We start from the raw sequence: 24702 nt of genomic DNA, 5'->3' as shown, positions 1-24702 counted from the left end.
AACATAGAAGCATGCACTGTAATCCTTACTGTTACACTTACGCAATGTGTGCTGATGTTTAACACCATAATTAAGCCCCATGTTATACTATGTAACTTACACAACATTTACATCAGCAGAGGATTTAGCAAGCTGCCTATAGAATCACTGGACACAATGGTTGCTGTTGTTGTTGCGGATTTACTGAGAAAATATTTACTTATTCCTTATATAACTACATTCAGTTGGCAGTTTATTAAGTACAACTTCAGCTTAAACTATTTGCAGTGTAATACAACAGTCCTGCAATAAATCCTTGCTTTTTGAGGGTTATAGTGTTCAGTTTTTGTTGAAAATGTCTTTGAGAGGTGTCGATTCTGACTTTATGGTCATTTTTTATTATTCTATCTCATACTTCTCTGTATGATGTAGTATTTTTCAAAAGCAGCAAGCTACATCCACAAAAATGATCATACAGTTGAATCAACACTTCTCTGTATCTAATAAACGGCAAACTGAGTGTATACACTATACATAAGGCTTCACAGTATTGACAAATGTGCCATAAGGCTGGACTTTCATTGAAAATTGACAGTGACGTAGGGCGTAGCACCTATGGACTGACATATGCTTCGTCACATATACGGCTTGGTCGATAACGACCCACTATGAACAGTCCTTGTTTTATCACTTTGGATAAAGGGCAGCATCTGGTCACTGGTAATGATGACATCCAGGACTGATTTACCTGTGGACTAGATATATCAGAACATGACTCAGTAATCTTTACGCATGACTTGACCTAAGTCCACATGTGGCATCACTGGATGTTAGCGACCAGTAGGGCTAATGTTAGCTGCATCTTAAAACATTGGAGAATTTACTCCGCTGCAAGCAAGCGAAAGTAACGTTGCATAACGGTTACTGTACCAGACAAAGAGACAGTTAGTCATCCAAGTAAGTTTTAAACTTTCAAATACCTCTGTAGTGAAATAAACGAAACCATTTCTTAAGTGTTTGTTAACTGACATCTAGTTAGCTACAGCAACAACAACAGAATGGCTAGGACCGACGTCAACAGCAGATAGACACGCTGTCGTTATGGTTGGTTATCTCCATTTAGCCTTTTCAAATTAGTATTCAGGTTAACTAAATACTTACATTATGCGCCGTTAAAATGTTATTGTTCGCCGCTCATTCAGTCAAGTTAACGTAGAAACAAGCAAACTGCAGACTTTCGCTGTCACCTGAGCTGACATCTCAACTGCCAAGCAAGCGAGAGTTTGGCGCGGCGTTGAGACGTAACAGACGTAACCCATGGATGACGTAAGTAAGGGCGCCGAGTCTGATTTTTTTCCCAGAGTCCTTCGCGTTGTAGTCTTCTTTGGTCTTTGGTTTGTTTTTTATCAGACTGGTCTCTCTGGCCTATACAGTCTGTGGTTGGACGATATTACTTTTGTTCTTACACTTAGGTAAAATTTTGAACACAAGACTGTTACGGTGGCATTGCTAAACTAAGAGATATGAGTACTTCTTCCACCACAGCAAGTGGGCCACTAGAGCCCCACACACCTTAGAATAACCGAATATTCATTTTAAAAAGGGGGGGAAACCAATATCAGACAGTGAATGTTCACATCTAATGAAGAAAAGTCAAACATCAGTTTAAAAAAAAATCAACAGGTCAAATGTCAGCGATCACATAAAAATACACAGGTGTACAGCTAGTCTTTAAATATAGAAAGATGAAAAAAAGCAAGATAAGACAAATGTATTTGTAAAGCACCTTTCAATAACAAAGCGATTCACGGTGGTTTGCATGAGACTTAACGTCATTAAATTACAACAAAGAACAGAAGCACACAGTAATATATAAAAACACATGAATGGGATTTAAAAGAATTTAAACCAAGTAAAACAAAAGTAAAACCCTAAAAGAGCCCCCACACAAATGCAGCTTCATGCTCTGTATATTTTGATATTATATGTTTGACCCCTAGATGTCGCAATTTCATTATTTCACGTGGTGTTTCATTATTCAGTGCCGCATTCACTGTGAGCTGATCAAATAGACAGAGAATAATATGTTTTTAGTGATCATGCATTTTCTTCCATTTTCACGTGTGGCCACACGTTCCCATTTAATCTCAATCACAATTTATTTTAATAGGTCGAATTCACTTACTCTGACAATAATGGACCCGTCTTCCTCTCTGCATGCAACAAGAGCTGAGTGAGGCACTGTACAGCAGATATATAAATTTACAGGAGAAATTAATCATTTTACATGTTCGTATTAAAATTCAGTTGAAAGTGCAAAAAAAGTGTTTCCACTGTTTCCACTATTATCACATCGGAGAAAATGTTGTGAAGCTGTGGCATATCTCTAATATTCAGCAGCATTTTCTCAACTCCCATCTGAGCTGTTTCAGATTAGGCTGCAGTGTACAGAGATTTGGCCTTCAGCTTTAATGCTTACAGCTTCCTCTAGAGTCTCAAGAGTTATGAGCCTAATAAAACTCTCTCCCTCTCTTTTCTCCCTCTCTCTCACACACACATACACACGATATGCTGTTGATGTATATTATAGCTGATGAGTAATCCTGATGCTGATGTTATTTCCGATTCATTAACCCGTAATAAATTAAACACTGAATGAAAATGAACAGCAGGGATCTTTCCAACTCTCCTGTACCCCACTTACACAAAGTACACACACAGATGCGCACATACACTGAGTGTGTGTTGGGTGTGTAGTGGGACAAACGGATGGTTGCAAAGCCGCACAACACCAAACAGTAATCACATCATGTAGACTATCTGACTGAAAATAAAATACAAATAAAATGAATTATTAAGTGGATATTATTTTGGAATGTGTGAGCATGAAATAAATTGTGTTTGTGTGTTTTAATCTTAAAATGATTTTGAAATTCAGAGCGGCAACAGGAATTACTTACTTTTAAAAACATAGTCAGTGAGCCTTCGTTGATTTGATTAGCACTTTTCATGTGCTTGAGACTATAAGCTACAGATAAATCTAAAATACACGTATAAATGCAAGTTCAGCAGGTATGTTCCGCTGTGTGGCAAAAAATTAATGTGTAATTGGCCTTGATCCATTAAAACTCTATAAGAAATGAAACACTGGGGTAAATCTTTGCAAATGTTTTTGAGATATATCCACTAATTTTATACTGATCATAGTCTACAGGCCTACAAGCTTAATTAAATCTTGATGTCTTGGTGTGTGTTTTCGTGCAGTCTTACTTTCTCTTAATTCAAAACCTCTAACATTTATATTATTAGAACTGTGGTAAGATGGTATGATTATAATAGTGGTATAACAGTATTGTCTCCCTCCATCTGTTATTAGAATTCACGCATAGGTCTTTGCAGTGAGAGTGAGAGGCCCGCAGCCACCATTTGCTGTCTGGATCTCTTTTGTTGGCTGCGCATTTCCAGTGGACAACACATGGTTCAAAGACGCTTTAGTTTTTCTGGAGGGGGGGGCATTTATTGGACTTGACAATCAGTGTGTGGCTGTCAAAAAACGAGACACCTGCTTTAGGATAGAAGTCCACGTGGACTCGCAGTCAGTGATTTTGGTCTGGACGTGGTGCTGCTCGGCCTTTCACCCACATAACAAGGTAAGCCTTCATATTATTCTGCTGAGCTCAAGTATTTATAAGGACCTGTTGGTCCGCACAGTTAATTTCGCCATTCAGTTTCTTACATTCAGTCAGGACTGAGAATATGTAGTGATTTTTAGTCATTTCTGTTTGTGTGTCTGCTCTTATTTCCCTGTGCTCTCTGTTCTTTTTGTATTCCGCTTTCAGCGCACCTAAACTTTCTCCATAAATGCCCTGCGTATCACTTAGCCTAATTTTTCATTAACTCCTCGCTGTACGTTTTGGCCTGCACTTTTCAACGCAGTATAAAGCAATGAATGAATTTTAATGTAGGCTCAAAAGGTCTTATCCGTTTACTTTAAATGAGAAAATGTGGCCCTCTAACTATCAGTATAATCATTGCTATACAGCAATCTAACGTTTAAATAAGGAAATTACACCAGAGTGAGCCTGACTTTTCGACCTATTTACAAATTCAAATTATTTGCATTTTATACAGGCTATTTAGCCTATTTATCCTACAGGATAGCGCGCATTGATAGGAGCTGATGTGTGTTCATTTGATAATTTGTATGATGTAATATCTGAATAGGGAAACTCACTTGAGGCTGAGTTCAGCGATATCCCTGAAAAAATCTCGCGCTACTACACTGCACTACTACTACTACTACTACTAATAATAATAATAATAATAATAATAAGAAGAAGAAGAAGAAGAAGAAGAAGAAGAAGAAGATTTAGTAATTGTCCCTGCATGGGAGGAAAAATTAAGATGACCTACTTATTGATCTAAATACATTCAGGACTGCTACAGGCCTGAAGTAATTTATTTCCTGATGGTGTACATTTTAGATGAACAGGGACAAGGATCAAGGACAAGGACGTTAATCTGCTTCCTTTCACGTTTGGACTTTTCAGATGGTACAAGACCGTCTGAAAATGCACCTATGGTCTAAATCCGGATTGTTCGTCGATTTAGATCTAATACTAAAATGACTTATAAGTTCAAACAACACAGGAGAAGACCCGCGTGCTTTAACCTATACTTTGAACCATGACCTTCATTCGGTCATTTACCCTGTGTCACTCTAGGTTATCGTAACTAAACATAAAACATAAAGTGGAACATATCTTGTTAGCGTTTTTAAGCCCATACTGAGTTTACTTTAATGTCGGTGGTGTAATTATCTAAACATACAGAACCTGATATAACCTACCATACAACATATGCACAAATAAAGCTCACGTGACGGCTCTAGGCCGTCATGCTGAGGCAGAGACCTCAGCCTTCCAAACAGCATGTTTACTGCAGGCCATCACGTGTGTTCTGGGATGTTAAACATTAGAACAACAGTGTTGTGCTCCAGTAATTAAGTGCATAACATGTTCAGCATATAATGAGATCAAAAAAGCGTTGTTGAATGTGTTGAAGTATGACCTTTCCATTAGGACAGTGCATATTTCATTCAGCAGTCCTCCTGCTGAGCATTAAATAGCCCAAGTCTTTTAATTAGATATAAATATTTATTGTGTAATAAATGGGGAAAACCCAATGCACCACTAAGATATTTATATTCCTGTAGGCGCCTGTATTCATTTTTCCTGAGGGGTTTCAGGTGTTTCTCATTTAAAGACTTCCATCTGCCTATGATATGCAATGTCCTAAATATAGCTATAATGCACATTTACATCTCCATCTGGTTTGTTCATTGGTTGAATGTGACACAGAAAAGTTCACTGTGGCTGCTACAGCCCTGCATTGTTTTCATCTGCACTGTCATTTCACCCAAATGTAACCAGAACCAAAGCACTGCAGAGTGCAGTCATTTTTAACATTATTTAATTTTAACACTGTACAAGTGTGACTTTTAATGTTACACTCACCAATGTCTGCACAGTAGGATGCCACAAGTGGCTCAGCTGTGCAGACCAGTCATGGAGATCTGAACTGTAACAGCACAATGTATCACTGACCGACACAACATAAGATGGCAATCAAGTGTCAGTTCACACCATCCAACACAATGACAAAGAAGACAAAGAAGATAACCTTTTTAGCAGTAGACTTGTCATGTTGCTAACAACATAAACAATAGTCGTGTTCTATACCGGTGTCCCAGTAAGCTATGATAAAAGCAGCCATACTTTTATTATTTACATCAGTGCTTTTCCTACTGTAACAATCTAAAATGTCTCCTGTTACAAAGACCAGTTAGTTGGTATGGGACATGTGTATAGTTTGACAGTCATAAAAAACCAACATACATGCCATCATTTTGTATTATATTTCATGACAGTGGTGTCCTGTAACAGTACATCAAGAAGCTACCTCAGGCCATAATTTACATCTCCAACACATTTACAGTCTCTAATTAAATATGTCGACAGGCTACACAAGGTGGAGAGGAAAGAGAGAGCTGAGCTCCCCATCACCACAAAGACTTATAATTAACATACTTTATTTTGATTTTGGTTGGTAGTCCTGTTTTCGGGTTGTGTTCTGGGATAGTTAAGTTTAAGGTCTTTCTTTTGCCTAGACTGCAAGTTTAACTATTTAATTATGGTCTTTGTGAGGGCCTGTGTGTGTATGTGCACACATGTTAATCGACCTCAATGAGACATTCTTTTCTGTCTCTGTAACAAGTCATCCCAGTTCACATGCCTCTATGTTCAGCAACTTTTATATAATCAGCAGGGCCTACAGGCTGATGAGAGGGCATGTTAGACTTAAAGACATTATATGGTCTCTATATAACAAGAACATCAAAAAGAAAAGTGTCAGTGACTTTCTTATCAGGACATCAGACTGATGTGTTTCTGTAAAATGTCCTCATGATCAGTGAATGCATGAACTAGGAAAATGGGAAAGTCCCTTTAAGATAAGATTAACTTTATTAATGCCACAAGGAACATTTGCACAAGCCTTTCCTTATATACTGTACTTTATAAGGAAATGACCAAGATGTAAGGGCTAGATTTCAATTTAATATCCTGGCAATGTATCTATATTGTGTGCAGTATGTAATAAAGGCTTAACTGTAGTACTATCATGCAGTTTTGATAGTGTGCCTGCATGTGTGTGTGTGTGGGGGGGGGGGGCAGACCAGGCTTGGATTTGACATGGAACTGACTACAAAAACGTGCAGCTCAGCCTTTAAGTTTAATTGTAACAGACCCAGTTTGGGCAGGCTCAAGGTCAAAGACTAAGCGTTCCTGACTTTCTAAAGGACATTGAGAGGAGGTTTCATTGTGGCCTGGGGGGTCATGAAGAGATGTGGAGATAGGCTTTTTATTTATATCCTGTTGGTACTTCTTGCTTTAACTTTCAGTGCTTATATCACGGTGCAGAACTAAGTTTGCATGAAGTTTATGTTGATTAGAATTGCTGAATTTGTGACGTTACATGGCAACAACTAGTTTGCTGTCCCCGGTGTGGAAATAGGGAATAGTTTTACACCCTGCCTTACTTTAAAACTCTTTCTAGGTTTATTCTCTTAAAATTTGTATTTAAATTATCCATGTATTTACCAAACTGCACATATCCGTCAAAGTTTGACTTCGGCTCCACTACTTCGCCGTTTTTAACGGAGAACGGCAAAGCTTTGCCGGACCATAACACCGCTTCAGCGAGGAGACTGTCCGAGTACCGGGGTTACTGCTACCATGAGCCACGACAGCAGTATCCTCCGCCAGGCAAATGGACCCTCTACCAGGCCACCTCTCCGCCGCCATCGTTAAACTTGCCGGGGAAAGCTGTTTATCACGAGTACCGGGGCTTACGGTCCCAGTCGGAGACGATATTCAACCGCAGTAAAGACAGCTTTTTGTACGGTGGAACGGTTTACGGCGCATCTGATCCCCGTTTTCACGCTCATGCGTTTGCCGGAGACCCGTGGAGTTTCCCCGGAAGATACAAGACGTACACCCCGGACTCACAATTCACGGCAGGCCCAAGCAGAATCCTGCCGCCAGTTTTCGACCAGTTTTTCGAGAACTACGCAGAAGACGCAGAGGATCAGAAAGCGGGCACTGCAGCTGGGAACCAACGTGAAAAGGAGACGCTTCGGTCCGAGTGGACGAACTGTCACAGCGGGGAGAGGAGCGAGGTGAGGGCGGGGTCAGAGTCACTCCTGGCTGGGAAGGAGGACGAGGAGGATGCGCCGTCATCCAGCGGAGGTGGAGGAAACAGCAAGCATGACCCGAGTAAGTGGAAGTCATACAATATTATGATGTTATTAAGAAAATGTTAATTAATAGTTAAATTCCTAATGAAACGACACGGAGTCGTTTGAATAATCCAACAGTTTGTGGAGTCATGACTCCACCTGGGGTCTCTTGAGGGTCACGAGACATATCCTACGCGTATAATTAAAAATAAAGCATACATTAGATATGATCATATCTGCGTTTTGAATTTTAGGCTTCGCACAGATGAACACAAAATGCAGCCAAGAGCCAGAATAGGGCCACAATGGACAGTCAAGGGATCATTTGTCTAAAGGCTACAAAAGCTTGTCTTTATTTATCTGTTATTCTGTTATCTATTCTATCCCACTCTCCTGTGTTTGTTCAGTCAAACTGATTTAATCTGACCAGGTTCGTCTTTTCAAAACAAAACCTTTCTGGACACAGGAATTAATATTACAACGTAACTGTTTTAGAACAAATAATCCAGAAAAAAAATAAGTGTCTGGGCGTTCTTTACTTGTACATGTCTGTGTGTCTCTGTGTTTATGTTAATGAACCACGTAGTGCTGGTAAATGTGCTCATCAATTTACCAGGTAAGGTTGGTTAATACTGTAATAGTAATAATAATGTGTGGAAATGAGCTGACTTGAGAATGTTTTGACTTAGACCTTGACATTCACCTTAAATTAAAAATTTTAATCAATTCAGTTCCAATTCAAGCCAGTAAGATTTTATTCATTTATTAAAGTAAGTCAAGTCAAGTCAAATTGTTGCTCATCTCTGTTGGATGTTTGGAAGAGATGGGCCTCCTGCAACCCTCACTGGATTTTGTGATGGGCTTATTCTACTGGATTTATTTCTCGGGCCTATTTTTGTAATCATATTAGTGCTAGTAGTAACAGTTTTCTATTACATATAGAAACTTAATGTTTTATTTTCCATTTCATAGTTAATCTTTACATCTTTTCTCCAGCAATGCCTCCTGTGAAAAGGAAGAAGCGTTGTCCTTACTCCAAAGCAGCAGATCAGAGAGCTGGAGACAGAGTTTCTATTCAACATTTACATCAGCAAGGACAGACGCATGCAGCTGTCCCGCCTTCTGCTCCTCACAGATCGGTGCGTGCATGCTGGAATATTTTCCTTATTGATATTTATTTTATGAAAGTTATCTGCTAGATTGTAAAATGAGTATGTCTGGATACAAGTACTGATTGACTGACTCACAAATGAAAAAGCTGTAAAATACAAGCTGCTGACTGGGATGCAGGAAAACATCTGACTGGGCACAGGAACACATCTAACTTTGCTCCATCAGGGTAAATTAGGGCTTGTTTTAGGACATTAACAATTAGAAAATTAATCAGCAATTACTCTGATGATCAGTTGATTATTTAGTCATGTCATATGCAAAAATTCAAAACATTCTGGTTGGTTCTTGGCTATTTGGTAGATCAGGTGATATATACTGGGTAGTTTAAGAGAGCTGATGATGTTTCCATAACCACATTTTTTAGTTTCTAAACTTAACCATAACATATTTATTTAGCACATAAATTCTAGGCGGTGAACATCATGCAAATTACATTCTCTATGAATAATCTGTCTGGTATGTTAATTACAAAGGCAGCTTCTTGTTTTGCACTAAATGGATCCTGCTGATGCAGAATCACTTCATGTTGCAGTTTCTTGTGTCTCTGTGCTAATCTGTTTTTAAATGAACTCTGTCTCAGCGATAACAGCACAAAGGAAAACATTTCCTGTTCTGTGCTATACTTTTAAAGACAGGTGAAAATCTGGTTCCAGAACAGAAGAATGAAAGAGAAGAAACTGAAAAGAGAGAGACTGCAGTACTACGCACGATACCAACTGTTCTGATGGATGGATGAGGGTGAAGGAAGTGCGAGATGGTCCCTTAAACTGTGTGCCAACTCTGCAAACACCTCCCAGCACTATTTCATTCCAATCACATAGGCAGGTTGACAAATAAATAAACCCTGTTCCTTCTAAAGGAGAACTCCAAGGCTCAGATTTAGGTCCCTTGTTTTTCTGGAGCACCAACACAGCATCAGAAGCAGCAACTTCTCTTTTAAATATTCTGTCTCTCTTTCATCAAGAAAACATTCAAAATGCTCCTCTTTCCTCATTTGAACCCAACTTCCCTCTGAAGTCATGTGGCCTACTGTGAATAAATTAACCCTCTCTCTGCCTTAGACACTCAGAGATGGGGACATTCATTCTTTGAAAGCAAATAGGTAAACATCAAATACAGATATAGCTCCTTATCTATCTATCTATCTATCTATCTATCTATCTATCTATCTATCTATCTATCTATCTATCTATCTATCTATCTATCTATCTATCTATCTATCTATCTATCTGTCTATCCAAATCTGCTTGCTGTTCATGTGAATGTGTTTATAACTGGCATGCATTAATACATTTTGACAATACAATTAACTCATAAAACTAAATGTAACTTTCAATTTAGCATGAATTATTTTAGGCAAGCACAGACAATCATTCTGATATTTGATAATGGTATCTACTATTCTTGATGTCATGTGTGTGCTTTGACATTGTTCTTGCATTTATTGCAAGATTACACAATTTGAATTTCAATATCTATTATTATTATATACAAGCACACCTAATAAATGAAGAGAGTATATTAAAAAATTTGACAACCTGAAAAGAGGAGGTTTTTGAAATCAGCCAGAAAGTGTGTAAACCTAAATGTGATGTAATAAATTAAAGTTGTGAAAGGCACAAACTAGTAAAAACACAAGCTTCACAAACGTTGTTTAACTCAAATGACAGTTTGTTAAAATGGCATCCGAAGCCATACACATGATGTTCTCTTAATGTTTTTGTATAGCAATAAAATGAAATGAATGTCATGTGTGATCACTTCTGCAAACAAAAAAGTACACCCAGAAGCACATTTAAATAGGCTCACATTTTAGTTGGATGATGCCTAAATCGTAAACACAACCATACAAACTGAAAAGCAGGTTATTATGCCCCCAGGTTACAATACTATAAAATGCAACACTCAGAAACTAAAGAAGAAAATAAGTAAAACCAGAGAGCAGGTTTTTTTTTTTTTTTTTTTTTTTGGTATGTATCCTCTCCTTTTTCCACTCTGGGGTCCCGACCCAGACTTTGAACAACATGGGACCAGACAGCAGAAACACACAGTGAGTCCAAGGCTGCTAATGAACCTTGAACCGCAAACTGATCACAACACACCACACCGCCACAAAACCACCATTCCCTCAGCTAAATTACTTTTATTGGGGCAATACAGACAGTCTGCTGTCTCCCCTGTTCTTTGTCTCACACATTCACTCAGTCTGTGTGTGAGCGGGACTGTGCATGAGTGTGTATTTGTGTGTGACGTAAAAGGAAAGAGGGAGATGAAAGGAGAGATTGTGTTTCTGGTTGGAACTAAAGGCATTCAACCTAATGGCCCTCAATAAACCTGACTACAGGCCTGTTGAGCCACTGACATGTTTCAAAAAGATTTATTTACATACATATATTTTTACTTTTGCTAAGCATTGTGTTGTTTTAATTTTAATTAGAATTATGTATTTTTAATATACATTTTGTTTTTAAGTAAAGTTTTAAAGAAATGGATATCACAATAGTGGTTGTAGACTAATAAAAAGTACATTAGACCTTGTAACAGAACTAGTAGAAGAAGTAGCAATTGCATTCATGTAGTTATTGTATTGAAAATACTAACAATAGTAGTAGAAGAAGCAATACTAAGTGTCATTATCAGCAGCGGCAGCAGTATTTGTGGCATGCAGCAGTTGTAGCAGCAACATTTTTGTTGGAAGTAGAAACAGTAGCAGTATGTTGAAGTCTTGGTAGTAATACTGACATTTAATTTTTAACAGTAGTAGTATTAATATCAGCAGCAGCAATCACCAGTTAGTTGTACTAGCAGTAACAGCTTGTGTTGTAGTAGTTGCAAAAACAGTCATAGTAGACAGTGGACAGTGAAAAGGAAACTCTTTTCTTTTACTCCCCCTCCCAAACCCCCAACACCCCTTTAGTATTTATAACCACTATCTAAATATTTAATAAATGGTTTATAACATACTATAATGTAACTGTACTATAACTCACTCAGGCAGGGAGGGCTGGTGTAGATAATTAATGATAGTTATAACACAGTTGTAAAAAGAAGTTAGTTATAATTGTTGGCAAATTCTGTACATCAGTTAATTCTTCTAAAGGTCCTTACAGCAGCCTACAACAGCTAACATTACAGTGTCATAAAACATTTATACAAAACTTGTATCTGCTTATAAATGCAAAATAGGGCAACTTAAATACAAGCAAATAGAAAAAAGTAGTAATGTAATAGTAAAGTAAAAGTAATGTCAATAAAAAATCATAAGAATACTGAAAAGTAATGTGAATAATATTAGTTGCAATATATAGTGTGATTGCATTGATAAAGAGCAGTAAAAGTAATACTTCACTAATTGCTTTTTTCATGCTCATCTCTTATGCTCATCTCTAAAACTTGTTGGCATCAGCTTGTGGTCATGCACTATGAAAACGCTTCCAGCATCTTTCCATTACTTCTTATGGTTTGTCATATAAATTTAAATGGCAGCCTGCATGACTTTAACACAGCAAACACTTCAGATTCTTTAACAGCAAAATACTCCATCACCAGAGCAGCCATGATGATGCTGCCACCTAAAGGTAGTTACAGCAGATTTCTTTCAGTCGTTGACTAATTTGTCCCTACTGGCCTGTATCCTTATGGGTCCAACTGGATTAAATTATAAGTGCTGATTCATGTGCTTCTTCATTTATTACTAAACCAATTTCCAGAACTTATTCTAACTGGATAATGTGCTAAATAAAAAGGTATTAAATGGCCTGCATGCTGAAACAAACCAGTGGTCCTCTGGGTTGGCAGCCTAAATATTAAACCTTTATGCTGAAACTTGGATCTTCTATGACAACGGCTGTTGGAGAATTTAAATCCTGCATTCAACAGTTTATTTAAGAGAAATTAGCAAAGTATAATCAGCAAAATGTACTTCAAGTATAGAGAGTAAAAGTACTGATGCATAAAAGGGTATACAAACATATATACATACATATTATATTGTAGATTATTTTTACTGATACAGCAACATGTTATTAATGTTACTGTTGTAGTGTGATGTAATTTACTGTTGTAGTTGGTTGAGGTGAAACAATTGTTATCTACTACTCAAACTTTTGGGCAATTTTATCTGCAAGACCCTGACTACATTATTAGTTCACTTCAGAGTATAAAGCCAGTGAAATGCAGTCAGCAATTTATACAGTTGTTTATATACAGAGAAGAAGTAGCTGGAATATGTGGAATAGGAAGTGGATAAATATATGGTCATATGTATAACATAAATATATAATTATATAATATATGTATATATATAAATATTCTTACCACACGATCTGCTTTCACTTTTATTAAAGAAAATATGACTTTAATAACTAAGTTCCGGACTAAAATGTCTTAATATAAGAAATTGTTCAGTGCAAAATCTTTTATATTAAGAAGCAGATCATATTCTTTGTATCGAAATTATTTCGCCAAAAAGTTACCATAGCTGTAAACTGTAACCAAGTGTAGTGGAGTGAAAAGTACAATATCTGCCTTTGAAATGTAGTGGAGTAGAGGTAAGTCTATAAAGCAGCATGAAACGGAAATACTCACGTAAAATATCTCAAAACTGTGTTTAACAGTACTCGAGCAAAAGTGACTTTCCATCACTAAGTGATGCAGACTTGTTTACGGATCTTTAACATGATCCGTTTGGGAATCCCTACCCTGGAAAACCAGTACACTGCTTGAACTCATCCAGCCAGTAGATGGCGCTAACAGTGCACAAGAGACAGCGATCAAGGTCTATGTTAGAAGGTAGAGACATTTTTTTTGTGTCTCCACTCTCTAGCCAATGAAAGTTCACTTCCACACACAAACACACAAAGAATGTGAAGAGAGAAAAGGTGTTTAACGTGGTATTTTGACTATTTTTATATACATATGAGAGATTCTACAAGCCGCATAGACTTAATTGCTTAATTGTTGCATAAAGGGTGATGCCCAGATAACAACAGCAGTATAACTGCCGGTTGATTTTACAAACTGACAACTGATAGTTCTCAGGGGAACACTTAATCCTTCAGTTCTCTAAAAAAAAATCTCTTTTTTACTGAGGCGGCAGCAACAACAACGACAGATAAACTTTCTGAAATGTAAAGTTCATGCGGCTTTGTGCTCGAACAAATATCCAGTAGGACTTTATTTATCGGTTAAGAAAAAGGAAGTGAGTCAGGAAAATAGCTTAAATACATTTTTAAAAAAATCTATGACATGACGTGAGTTTTGTCATGTCATTGACAAAACTGAGCTGTCTTCTCAATTACATACACAATATTCTCATTTTAAGATGGACAGATCAAGGAAATCACTTGTCCACACAAGGAAAGGTCAAAGCAAACGTCCACTCTTGTTTATCTCAGTCCAGTAGGCTACAGGCTGCAAAGAGATGTTCCTGCACTTATTAGAAATTCAGAAGGCTACAAGTTATTCATTTTTGTACTAAGAAAGTGTTTTTGGCAGAGTCAGGAGTCTAAGTCCTGACACACACACACACACGCACGCACACACACTCTTCAAACAAGCTTGTAAACGGCTCCCTGCTACTTTTTATTCAGCCTGTAAAACGGTGGTTCAAGTCCACACTTTAAAAAACCTATATGCTACACTCAGGCCCATCTGGCAGCAGGCTAGTAGACTTACTATCACATTTCTGAACACAAAAGAATGATTTGATTTATTTCCCATACTGGGTAAATACAGTCTAACCATGTGGTCCACGGTGTAACCAATGGGCAGCCGAGAAGAAGGTAAGGGCAGGAAAAAAATTACTACCATTTTAGGGGAGGATGTAAGCCACTATACCAGCCCATCTAACGTTTTACAGTCGCACTTAAGTGTCTTTTTATTGAAATAATAAAATAAACATGTCGCTAACGAATTATTATTCCATGATGGGGCTCCAGACCGAGGAGCCGTACGGTGCCCATTTCATCCCGGGAGGCTTGCAGGGTTCGACGGCCGGCTGCGCAAAGCCAACCCGGGGAGCGGAGGAGGAGCAGGGGACCCCCGGTTCACACATTCCGGATTTTTCACATTTTTCCAACAAACAAACGAGCTTAAATGGCTTTTCTCCCTGGACAAACACCTCTACTTCCTCTTCGCCTTCTTCTCCGCAGCTGCAGTCCGCCCCCGGTGCCTCCATTCCCGGCCTTTTTCACCCACATCACCTCCTGAGCCACCACCACCCTTACTACGGCCCACAGACGCAGAGTCCCGCCGAACACCTCGCATCCTCGGCCGCGTCGGAGGGCAGGTTCGTCCGCTGCTGGGAGGGGGCGACTCCCAGCTCGGAGACCGCTCTGTCACAGGCTCCGGCCAGTTTTCCCGGGTGTCTCTCTGCTCAGGGTGACCTCTCCAATCCGAGCCCGAGGTACGAGGCGGTTAAACCCGAGAGCTCACCGCCATCACACGACAGCCCCGGGGATTCCAGCTTCGCCAGCCCGGCTGAGGTGGTCCTCGAACGGCTTGGGACCGTGGAGGAGCTGGGAAGAAAGCCTGAGCCCAAGAAAGAGGACGACGAGAGAAAAACACAACAGCAGCTTGACCCGGGTAAAGCCAGATATACCAAACTCAGGAATGTTTATTAGCGCCTAAGAAGTGGCATTACACAGGTGTGTGTGAGTGTGTGTGTGTGTAAAAGAGAGGGAGAATGTGGCCTAAGTAAGTAAGTGTGTGTGACTTTTATAGCCCTATAAATGTCTTGTAAACGGTAAAATATAAAACTTTATTGTCCATTAAAATAATTAAGGTGCTATTGCTGTTATTTAGCAATTTGTCACCATAGGAAAACGCAGGTAGGCTTACACTGTATTTCTCTGATGAGATTTGTACAGTGAGTCTGTTTTTCTTGCAATTAACGCTCTAAGATTATTTTTTCCAAAAATCAGCCAATAGTCAGTACAGCCAACGTGTCGTATAAGCATATTCAAAATTCTTAATAATGCAGAATGCGTCAAACAGCCTGACAATTAACCGTTATTATTATCTTAATCATTATTCTTCTTATTGTTATTATTAGTAGTATTATTACTTAAGATATGTGAATGTATTTTTTTTGTTTGAATTGGAATAAATGAAAATGGCAAATACAACTAGGCCTGTAACAACAACAGCAGTGATAATAATAATAATAATAATAATAATAATGATAATAATAATAATAGTATCACACAATTTTATCTTATTACAGAGTAATTTGCCTTTCTTAGATACTTTACTACATCTAATTTTATCTTTGCTTTATTCTTTTGCAAATCTAGGCTATTGGTTTATTGTCAAAACTGTATGAACTTCTACTCACTTTTTTGTGGCAGAAATTAGGTTTCATTCATTTTAAATGGTTAGGAGTCATTATAGTAGTTATTGTTAAATTAAGCTTTCAAGGAGATCCTGGCCAACCTGAAAGTCCACTTCATGAAAAATGAATGATGAATAAATAATTCAAAAGCGAGCTAAGATGTCCTCTGTGTTGTAAAGTGGAGTGAGTGTTTGGCTACCAAACCAAATACTTGTTGCTGTCTTGCTGGCTGTCTGTCGGAACTATAATTTCACAGCACTCTGTGGCTGCTTTACTTTTTAAAGTGGCTAATAAAACATTTCATATCAGTCAAAGGTTCAAATTTCCCTCCCCAACTGCAGTTTAATAATTCTAAAAATGAGGCTCAGTTTGGCTGTTTATCAAGCCAGCTTGCACTCAGGCAGATTTAGACTATTTTTATCATGTTTATTTATTGCAGCTTGCTGTCCTTCCAAAAGCATTTTCATCTTAAAAGGTCTAATAGCTGCATCAGAAACACTAATTTTATATAATGTCACATTATGTTAAATTATTGAAATGAAGCAAGGGTAAAATGAGGGCGTAAACAGCCCCAGTCCTGAAACTCTGTGACCATTATAACTTTGGTCAAAGGAGCAATATGTTTTTAAGAAAGAGAATCTTAAACACTGTTATATTTGTAGAACTGTGTTTTAAGCATGTGGTATTGTTTCTTTTTCTAATGAGCCAAAAGTTGCAGGCTCATAAAATTTGTTCCTGAGAATATTTTCTTTGACTTTTATGTCAGTCTTTGAACTATTTACAGCACACACACACAGACAGGCACGCAGATACACACCAACTTGCACAAAGTAAATTGCTGTGTGGTTTAAGTAGAAACCTATGCCACCCTGTCTCCTCTTCTGCAGAAAATCCATCAGCTAGTTGGATCCACGCCAAGTCGACCCGGAAAAAGAGGTGTCCGTACACCAAACACCAGACCCTGGAGCTGGAGAAGGAGTTTCTCTACAACATGTACCTGACCAGGGACCGGCGCCTGGAGGTGGCAGGACTCTTAAATCTGACAGAGAGACAGGTCAAAATCTGGTTCCAGAACAGACGGATGAAGATGAAGAAGCTGATGATCCGGGAGAGGAGGAGTATTAATGAATGATAGATTTGGAGAGGGAGCTGGGCTTGTTTTTTTCCAGGATAGGATAGGAGGGGGTGGTGAGGTTATTAGCTGAAAAAAGAAACGCAGTGCTCCAAGATGGCCAACACCTTTAACATCAACTGGCATGATCAGTTGCTACTGAGCAGCGGATTGTGGGGCTAACATGGCTGCCTTGGAAAAACTGCAGAGGTGAAACTCTGCAGGGGGAGACCGAGATGTGTTGTAACACTTAAAAAAATGCCTCAAATCAGATCGTGTTTTGACCTTTTCATGTTGTAGAATTCTTCCATCCGCATGTGACAAAATGAAGACAGTCAACCTGTAACCTAGGATAGTTGTAAATAATGATAAAGAATTAAGTGCTAACATTTACAGAGAGAGATCCATAACAACAAGTTGATATCAAAGACTTTTCTCATTTTAAAACACATCTGTTTTTGATAAGGTTGTATATCTCACATGACCAAACTGGAAACACTCGACACATACTTGAGTTCACATAAATTGCCTGTGCTTTCTGCCAAAACGCGAATCGTGCTTTAAGATTTAACACGAAAACTATCATCCTCATAAAAACAGCTTTCAGTGAGCCAGACAAGACTGTACTACTATCAAAGATAAACCCCATGAGGGGTCTTATGACTGAGCACCTGTCTTTTATGGTCCGAAAATAGTCGCAGAGCATTTATGTGAAATTAAAATGAAATACTTGTGGGAAAGGTTGCTAAACAAACAGGAGCCTGATACTTTAGGACAAAGTAACGACCTAATGGAGACAAGACAATAAGACTAAACTGGGGAGAAAAGATGAGTTTCAGTGGGAACTGATGTACACCAACATGAGCAATTGATGTACTCTATTGATATGTTTGTTGGCTTTGGTTCAGAGACTAAATCTGTTAATATTCTTTGTTTAAAATGCAGTAGTTGTAAGTCATTTGCATGGTGCACAAAGCACATTTAGTGTGGCTGGACTTATTTTCTGTACTGCTATTCAGTCTCATTGCTTCTGGTTAACTTCTGGTTTACAATGCCATTACCCTTACACAGAAAACCACATGTGAAACTGCTGTTTTCACCTGTGAAATACCTGAAAAGAACATATGCTGATATTTGAAATCATCACGTGTGAAACTCGTGAAATCCACGTGTGATTAACCACATGTGCCTAAATGTGAAATGGTCTTCCACATGTGATAAACACATTTCAAAATGTGATAATGTAATGTGCACTCCTTTGTGAGGGAAAGTTTGTTCAAACCAAAGTCGTCACAGAAGGAGTGTCAAAATGGAAGTTACTGTGAAACATCCAACTTCATGCAACTCAAATGTGCAAGTGATCGATGGACATTTTCTTTCCACGAGGTATCTGATTATGCACACAACAACAACGTGAGATGTTGCAGTGACTCTGGATACTCTGCCATATTGGCTGTCTTTCCAATACTGCATTTAAATTACCTCTTTTCACTGCAGAGTACAATTTCAGTTTTAATGAGTACTGTTGTCTTTCCCTGGTCCTGGGACTGAAAATAGTTTTGCTAAATAGCTGTAACCTGAGGTACCTGCTGAAATATGTCTTATAATAAAATATGTCTATCTACAACTTTGCAGATTATTACACAGCTCACAGCTCTAACATCAGTGTCACTTTAACCAATAAATGAACAAACACAAACAAAGAATGTATGTCAGGCATGTCCAGGTGTCTGAGAGGCCTGTGCTTTGTATCAGAGGCATGTGTTACAACCAGCCCTGGTCTCCCCTAAAATAACATTCAGAAGGGACTTAAAACATTTTGCTCCTCAAAACAGAATGAGCTTCCTTCCTTCTCCTTGTTTTTATAAACTGTGCATGTAGTCATATTTGTTGTTATTGTTGTTGTTGTTGCTGTTGTTGTCATCGTTGCTATGTGTAAGTGTTGTTACTGTGGGTCTTATATGCCAGATATGGTCATGCCTGTATTCCGCGCGCGCGCGCACACACACACAGACACACACACCAGTCATGGCTAAGCTATGGTGTGGCAGCAGTCTGATGGTTATTTTCACGTTTCGCCGTTACCTCCTGTCAGAATAAACAGCTACAGTCCGTGTAAGACGTTTTGCAAGGACCACACGTTCAGAAACAACGCACAACCTATTTTCATTTTAGAATGTAAAGTACGATAACATCACTTTAAACTATTATAGGAATATTAAAGGGATTTTAGTGTTTTTTTTTTCACGAGGATGAGATGGACTCACAAACAACACATTCTCTCTGCGAGAAAAGGGAACACAACAGGCTATGTTAGCCTACAGCGGCAGGCCTGTGCTGTGATTTAACTGGAGTCGAGGTGTGAAGAAATAAGGCCTTCATCTGCTCATTTAGGCTAAATATGCTGCTCGTGGTGATTTTTTAAAAATGAAATAAAAGATGGATTACAACACCATTGTTAACTATGAGCCTTCCGTGTTTTTTTTTCTTTTTGCTTTCCAGTGGATTTTGATGATTTTATGTCGAATAGTCCCTTAGTATACATTAGTTTTTAGGCTTTTATTTGACATGTCTGTCATAGTTGGTATAGTTGTAGTAGCCGTAGCAGTATAATTTTATTACATTACTGAGCCATAATCTAATGATAATAACAATAATACCAGCCTACTACTACCAATACTGCTATTACTACTATTAAGAATAAAAATATTTAATGCATGCAATCGTTTGGTTGATAACTACAGACAATCTAATATAATTTAATAATCGTTGCTCCTGCACTAAAATTACCACTAAGAATAATACATTTGTTTTATTCTCACTGTATATATATATATATAATATTTATACGTCATGTTTACCGTTTTAGTGGATTATAGGTCGATTTATTATGATTATATTGTTCCAAACGTCAAGGTGTTTCAGCGTTCTCAGGTATGTAGTGTGAGTTTCAGTCCACAGAGAGACATTTCTGACTCCTTGTTTTGTCAAAGTCAGTGCAGCGCCTCATAGGTCCCCTCATTTATTGCGGCCATATAATCTGCTCAGCGCTCATCCTGCAGGGTCATAAACCAACAGCATGCATTTGGAGAATAAACGTGACTTTCCCCCCAACTCAAGACAGAGAGACACTGAGAGAGAGGTACCATAAAGTCATTTAGCCCAGACAGTCATCGTGCCTATATGGTTTTATTGGACACTCTTTCCTCCCTCGGAGCCTCAACTGTCCTTCTAAATGTTAAAGTCATTGTCTGCAGATGAGACCAGACAGCCTCAATCACATCTCTACACACAACAAGGCCACAAAACACAGGAAATTTCTTTATACACGGAATTAAAACCTAAAACAAAGGCTTTTATGCCCGAAAAGTGTTTGAGTCTGGATTTTAGTGTTAGCTGTTGTTTTCAAAAAATCCGACTTCAGACTGGTTGTATCGTGATCAGGCCTGTTTAGAATGACAAATCCGGATTAGAGGCTGTAGATAATTTAACACTTCATTGTGGCCGTCTGAGGCCAAGATAAGAAACACACCCTAATGAACCTTAATAGTACAAATTCTCGTATTAATCCAATCAGTAACACTTTATGCTTTATTGCACAATTTCTGTTCTATTTTTGATCAATAATAAGAAAACCTTAACACGTCTTCTCATTTCCTAATTATAAAATCACTAATCTAATCAGTGATTACATTAAGCACAGACCGTGACTTATTTCCATATAGATCCTGCGATATTGACTGAGCACTGGCATACACAGAAGGACAGTACTAAGAAAAATCTGTCCCAGGACAAGCTGGGAGAGACGAGAAATAGTATATATTGCTTCTTTATTACTGACTTACCAGAATAACAAAAATAAAGTCAGTTAAACCACACCATACTGATACACCCAGCAAAATGACTGTAGGCCCTTAGTATAGGCAAAATAGGTAAATGTGAAATTATTTCTATTATTGGGGTTATATAGGCTAAATACACAAATAAATAAATAAATAAGAGCCTGTACAATTCTGGTTAACATGTGATAAGGTGCCATAAAATAAAACGAACGAAACAACCGCATTAAGACTCAACTACAACAAAGGGGATACTTACTGTATTGCAGAAATTAAATAGTACGGCGAGTAATGCTCGAATTATTGCCCCCGATTAAATGTTGTTCCCAATGCAATTTCTGCAGCAAGATAAAACGTATTCACAATAGTACAGTAACTCATTATTACAATAATAACAAGTTAGAGTTACAGACGAAGTGATTGTTTAGTCAGTGGGACGTATTTCCTCCCAGGTTATAGGCTCAGATTATTAGTTTGAAGTTACGCTGTTGAACAGCAGCATTTTTTCAGTCTATTGTTTCAGAAAATAGTAGGCCTACGGGCTATAGCATGATTTGTTCTTTAAGGTAAGCGTCGTCTTAAAAGGGATACAATTTATATGAATCACAGCGTGGAATAAAATAATTGGCTTTAAAAAAATACATCTGAAAACCAACAAGCTGACCCTGCTAATTTTATTGTCTCAAAGTGACGCTTCTGGATTTGTAATGTAAGATGTATACTGAGTTTAAAAACTCAAAAACACAACACAACACAACAGAGAGAAAGAGAGAGAGAGCACTGTTGCTTGTATGTGTAGTTACTGACTCTGTCCGCTGGGTGGAAGTGTTGTCTTTCAGGAGCTGCTCTCAAACAGTGGTTCTATGGTGTAATGGTTAGCACTCTGGACTCTGAATCCAGCGATCTGAGTTCAAATCTCAGTAGAACCTTCCTTAACTTTCTCTACTGACGTTGAAAACATGGCAAATGTTAAAATGGCAAAGGTCGGTTACTCAGGAAGTGTAGACAATCTGTTTCCACTGCATGTAGTAAGTCGCTGTTACTCCACGACACATTCTGTCTTGCAGATTCAAATTAAATATTCAACATGAGACACCAGGAAATAAGCATACTCTGTTCAGTGCCACAATGTGATTTTTCATTATTATTATTAAAGAATACATTTTCTCAGGCTGTATGAAAGATATTAAACTGCGGGGATAAAATGGAAAGCATCACTGAGCAGTATTAAGTGATAAAAATGAATTATAATTTTAATACTAAATAAGAAACACATCTTGTACAATCCTTTATAATTGAAAAGAGTGGTTATAAATATATAAAGGCATCTGGGAGCAGTCAGAGGGGTGTGTGATGCTACTTCCGCTTTCTATCTCTTCTTCAAAATAAAACGTTCAACCAATACCTTAAAGTCTACAGTCACCTTGAGCTCCATTCTGTCACTCACAACCTCGAAGCTAGTGCAGGGAAATAAAATAATATAAAACTGTAAAACATGGAATAAAACTGAATAGATAACTGTCAGTTATGGCTGTTAGAGCAATTTGCTTTGAGTCAAGAAAATTGCAAAGACTTCATAACAAAATCAGGCAAGCATGAACAAAAAAAAATCTCTACAAAATGGTATAAAACTTGTCATGATAAATGTCATGCAGAAAATACATTAAAATGCATAAATACTAGAAAGTCTACTCTAGTTGTCATTTAAAAAGCCCACTCTCCTTCCACCTCTGATGAAGTATGACATAAAACTAATATTTATTGAGTTTTCAAATAAAGGTATTATGATAATAATAATATAATGATAATAATCTTGATTTGTAGAGCACTTTTCAAAACTCAAGTTTCACAGTACTTCACACAGGGCAGCATATTAAAATCCACATCATAATATAACTGATAAAAAGATAAAAACCAATCTTAGTAATATAAGATAAAATAAATTATAAAGAGGGGCTAAAATGGAGTAAAAAAGACAAATAAAACAAAGTAAAAACTCAAATAAAACCAGGAAAGACTCAGTGATACAGAAGGGATTTAAAAGTTGTGACTCAGTCAGCCTGATTTCCTCAGGGCAGGTCATTACAGAGCCTTGGGGCCCTGACTGCAAACACCATGTCCCCTTTAGTTTTCAACCAGGTCTCAGGAGCAGATAAAAGACCTCTGCCTTGGGATCTCAACTACTTACTGGCTCATATGGTGCTACAAGGTCATAAATGTATCTGGGAGAAAGGCCATTAGGAAGCTTAAAAGCAGTCAGCAAGATCTGTTTCTAACTGTGGAGCTCTGTGCAGTCTGGAGTCATTCAGAAGATTTTTGGCTAAAACAGGTAATATAAGTAATAAAAGTAGTATAGTAACATTATAATGTTGTTCACAGAGCTTCCTGCTTATGTTTGCATGGCTATAAAAAGACAAACCACAGACCTTAACACAGAACACAACTATCACCAGGTGGAATTAATTGTGAATTTTTGTCTTACATGCAGCAACCCTTGAAATGTTGCAGTGTCCCATTGTTATATTCTGAGTAATCTTATGCAGCGGTAGGCACAAATTATGTTGTTTTGCAGGTAACACTGCCATCTTCTGTTACAACCAGCTGTGTAGCATTGCTGCAGTTTCAGGCAGTTGTATGTAAATGGTTTGAGTGTTTCCTCGGGACAAGGTGACAAATGCAGGATTAAACAGATAGCAATAGAGAGGCTTCAGGAAAGAGAAAACTTGATTGCATGATTTCTGCTTTTTATTTTTGTCCTATATTTTCAAGCCTCCTTTTGAACTAAAATGGTAGATGTGCCTAAGAAGATTATGGTGTCTGTTTTAACTACCTAAAAATTTCAATTTTACAATTACAACAATTTCCCGTGAGGGATAAATAAAGTATTTCTGATTCTGATTCTGATTAGATATGATTTGTGGAGAAAAAAAAAAACATTTTGAAAGTTGTCTGGGCAGCACATAGGCCATAATAACTTATAAAAAGCCATTGTAAATGCATTATGAGCACAGGAGTCTGGCAGCAGTTATTAAAACTTCAGTTAAGTGCAGATGGAAATGACTGAGACCTTAAAGGTTAGCACAACACAATAGTCTTTGTTATTGCAGCTATTTTGTAAAATGCAATAAGAAGTGGAGATATGTTAACATTCACTCATTTGAAGAGATAAAGTTGTGTGTTTTGACCTCTCTTAGGGGTGAAGATAATAAAATCAGAAACCTGGAGAGCAACTGCATCAGTATGTATGTGTTAATGTAAATATTGTTTTGTGTATTTCAATTATTATTATTGTTATTATTATTATTATTATGCCTCAATGAGATGCTCCAGATAAAAGATAAGGGATCTGATCATCTGTTGACAAACCAGTGTTTGTGTTTGTTGCTACAGAGCACAGTGGCCACTGGGGGCAGAAAAAGGGTTTAAAGTCATAGAGAAAGCCAGAATTAACAAATACAAGACCTTTGAA

General features: G+C 37.9%; 2 protein-coding genes and 1 non-coding gene across 3 annotated transcripts; all 3 read left to right on the top strand.

The window, feature by feature from the left end:
• Positions 1–6824: 6824 nt before the first annotated feature.
• On the top strand, positions 6825–11311 carry LOC108895166 (homeobox protein Hox-D11b-like). The gene is made up of 3 exons (XM_018693802.2): positions 6825–7814; positions 8774–8916; positions 9582–11311. The coding sequence occupies exons 1-3, from the start codon at positions 7130–7132 to the stop codon at positions 9684–9686; spliced, it is 933 nt and encodes a 310-aa protein (XP_018549318.1). The 5' UTR covers positions 6825–7129; the 3' UTR covers positions 9687–11311.
• A 3098-nt stretch (positions 11312–14409) lies between these two features.
• LOC108895168 (homeobox protein Hox-D9b) lies at positions 14410–19856 on the top strand. The gene is made up of 2 exons (XM_018693803.2): positions 14410–15535; positions 17171–19856. Exons 1-2 carry the CDS (start codon positions 14851–14853, stop codon positions 17413–17415), a joined length of 930 nt encoding a protein of 309 aa, XP_018549319.1. The 5' UTR covers positions 14410–14850; the 3' UTR covers positions 17416–19856.
• Positions 19857–22090: 2234 nt separating this feature from the next.
• trnaq-cug (transfer RNA glutamine (anticodon CUG)) lies at positions 22091–22162 on the top strand. The gene has a single exon. It is a non-coding gene; the product is annotated as a tRNA-Gln (tRNA).
• The last annotated feature ends 2540 nt before the right edge of the window (positions 22163–24702 follow it).

Source organism: Lates calcarifer, linkage group LG16_LG22 (genome assembly GCF_001640805.2).
Source record: "Lates calcarifer isolate ASB-BC8 linkage group LG16_LG22, TLL_Latcal_v3, whole genome shotgun sequence".
Classification (NCBI taxonomy): Eukaryota; Metazoa; Chordata; class Actinopteri; family Centropomidae; genus Lates; species Lates calcarifer.
This window is presented reverse-complemented; position numbering and strand designations above follow the sequence as displayed.

Coding starts and splice junctions, on each gene's coding strand:
- LOC108895166 (XM_018693802.2), top strand. CDS start 7,130: ATGTATTTACCAAACTGCACATATCCGTCAAAGTTTGACTTCGGCTCC. Junction 7,815..8,773: donor AAACAGCAAGCATGACCCGA/GTAAGTGGAAGT, acceptor TCTTTTCTCCAG/CAATGCCTCCTGTGAAAAGG. Junction 8,917..9,581: donor CTTCTGCTCCTCACAGATCG/GTGCGTGCATGC, acceptor ATACTTTTAAAG/ACAGGTGAAAATCTGGTTCC.
- LOC108895168 (XM_018693803.2), top strand. CDS start 14,851: ATGTCGCTAACGAATTATTATTCCATGATGGGGCTCCAGACCGAGGAG. Junction 15,536..17,170: donor ACAACAGCAGCTTGACCCGG/GTAAAGCCAGAT, acceptor CCTCTTCTGCAG/AAAATCCATCAGCTAGTTGG.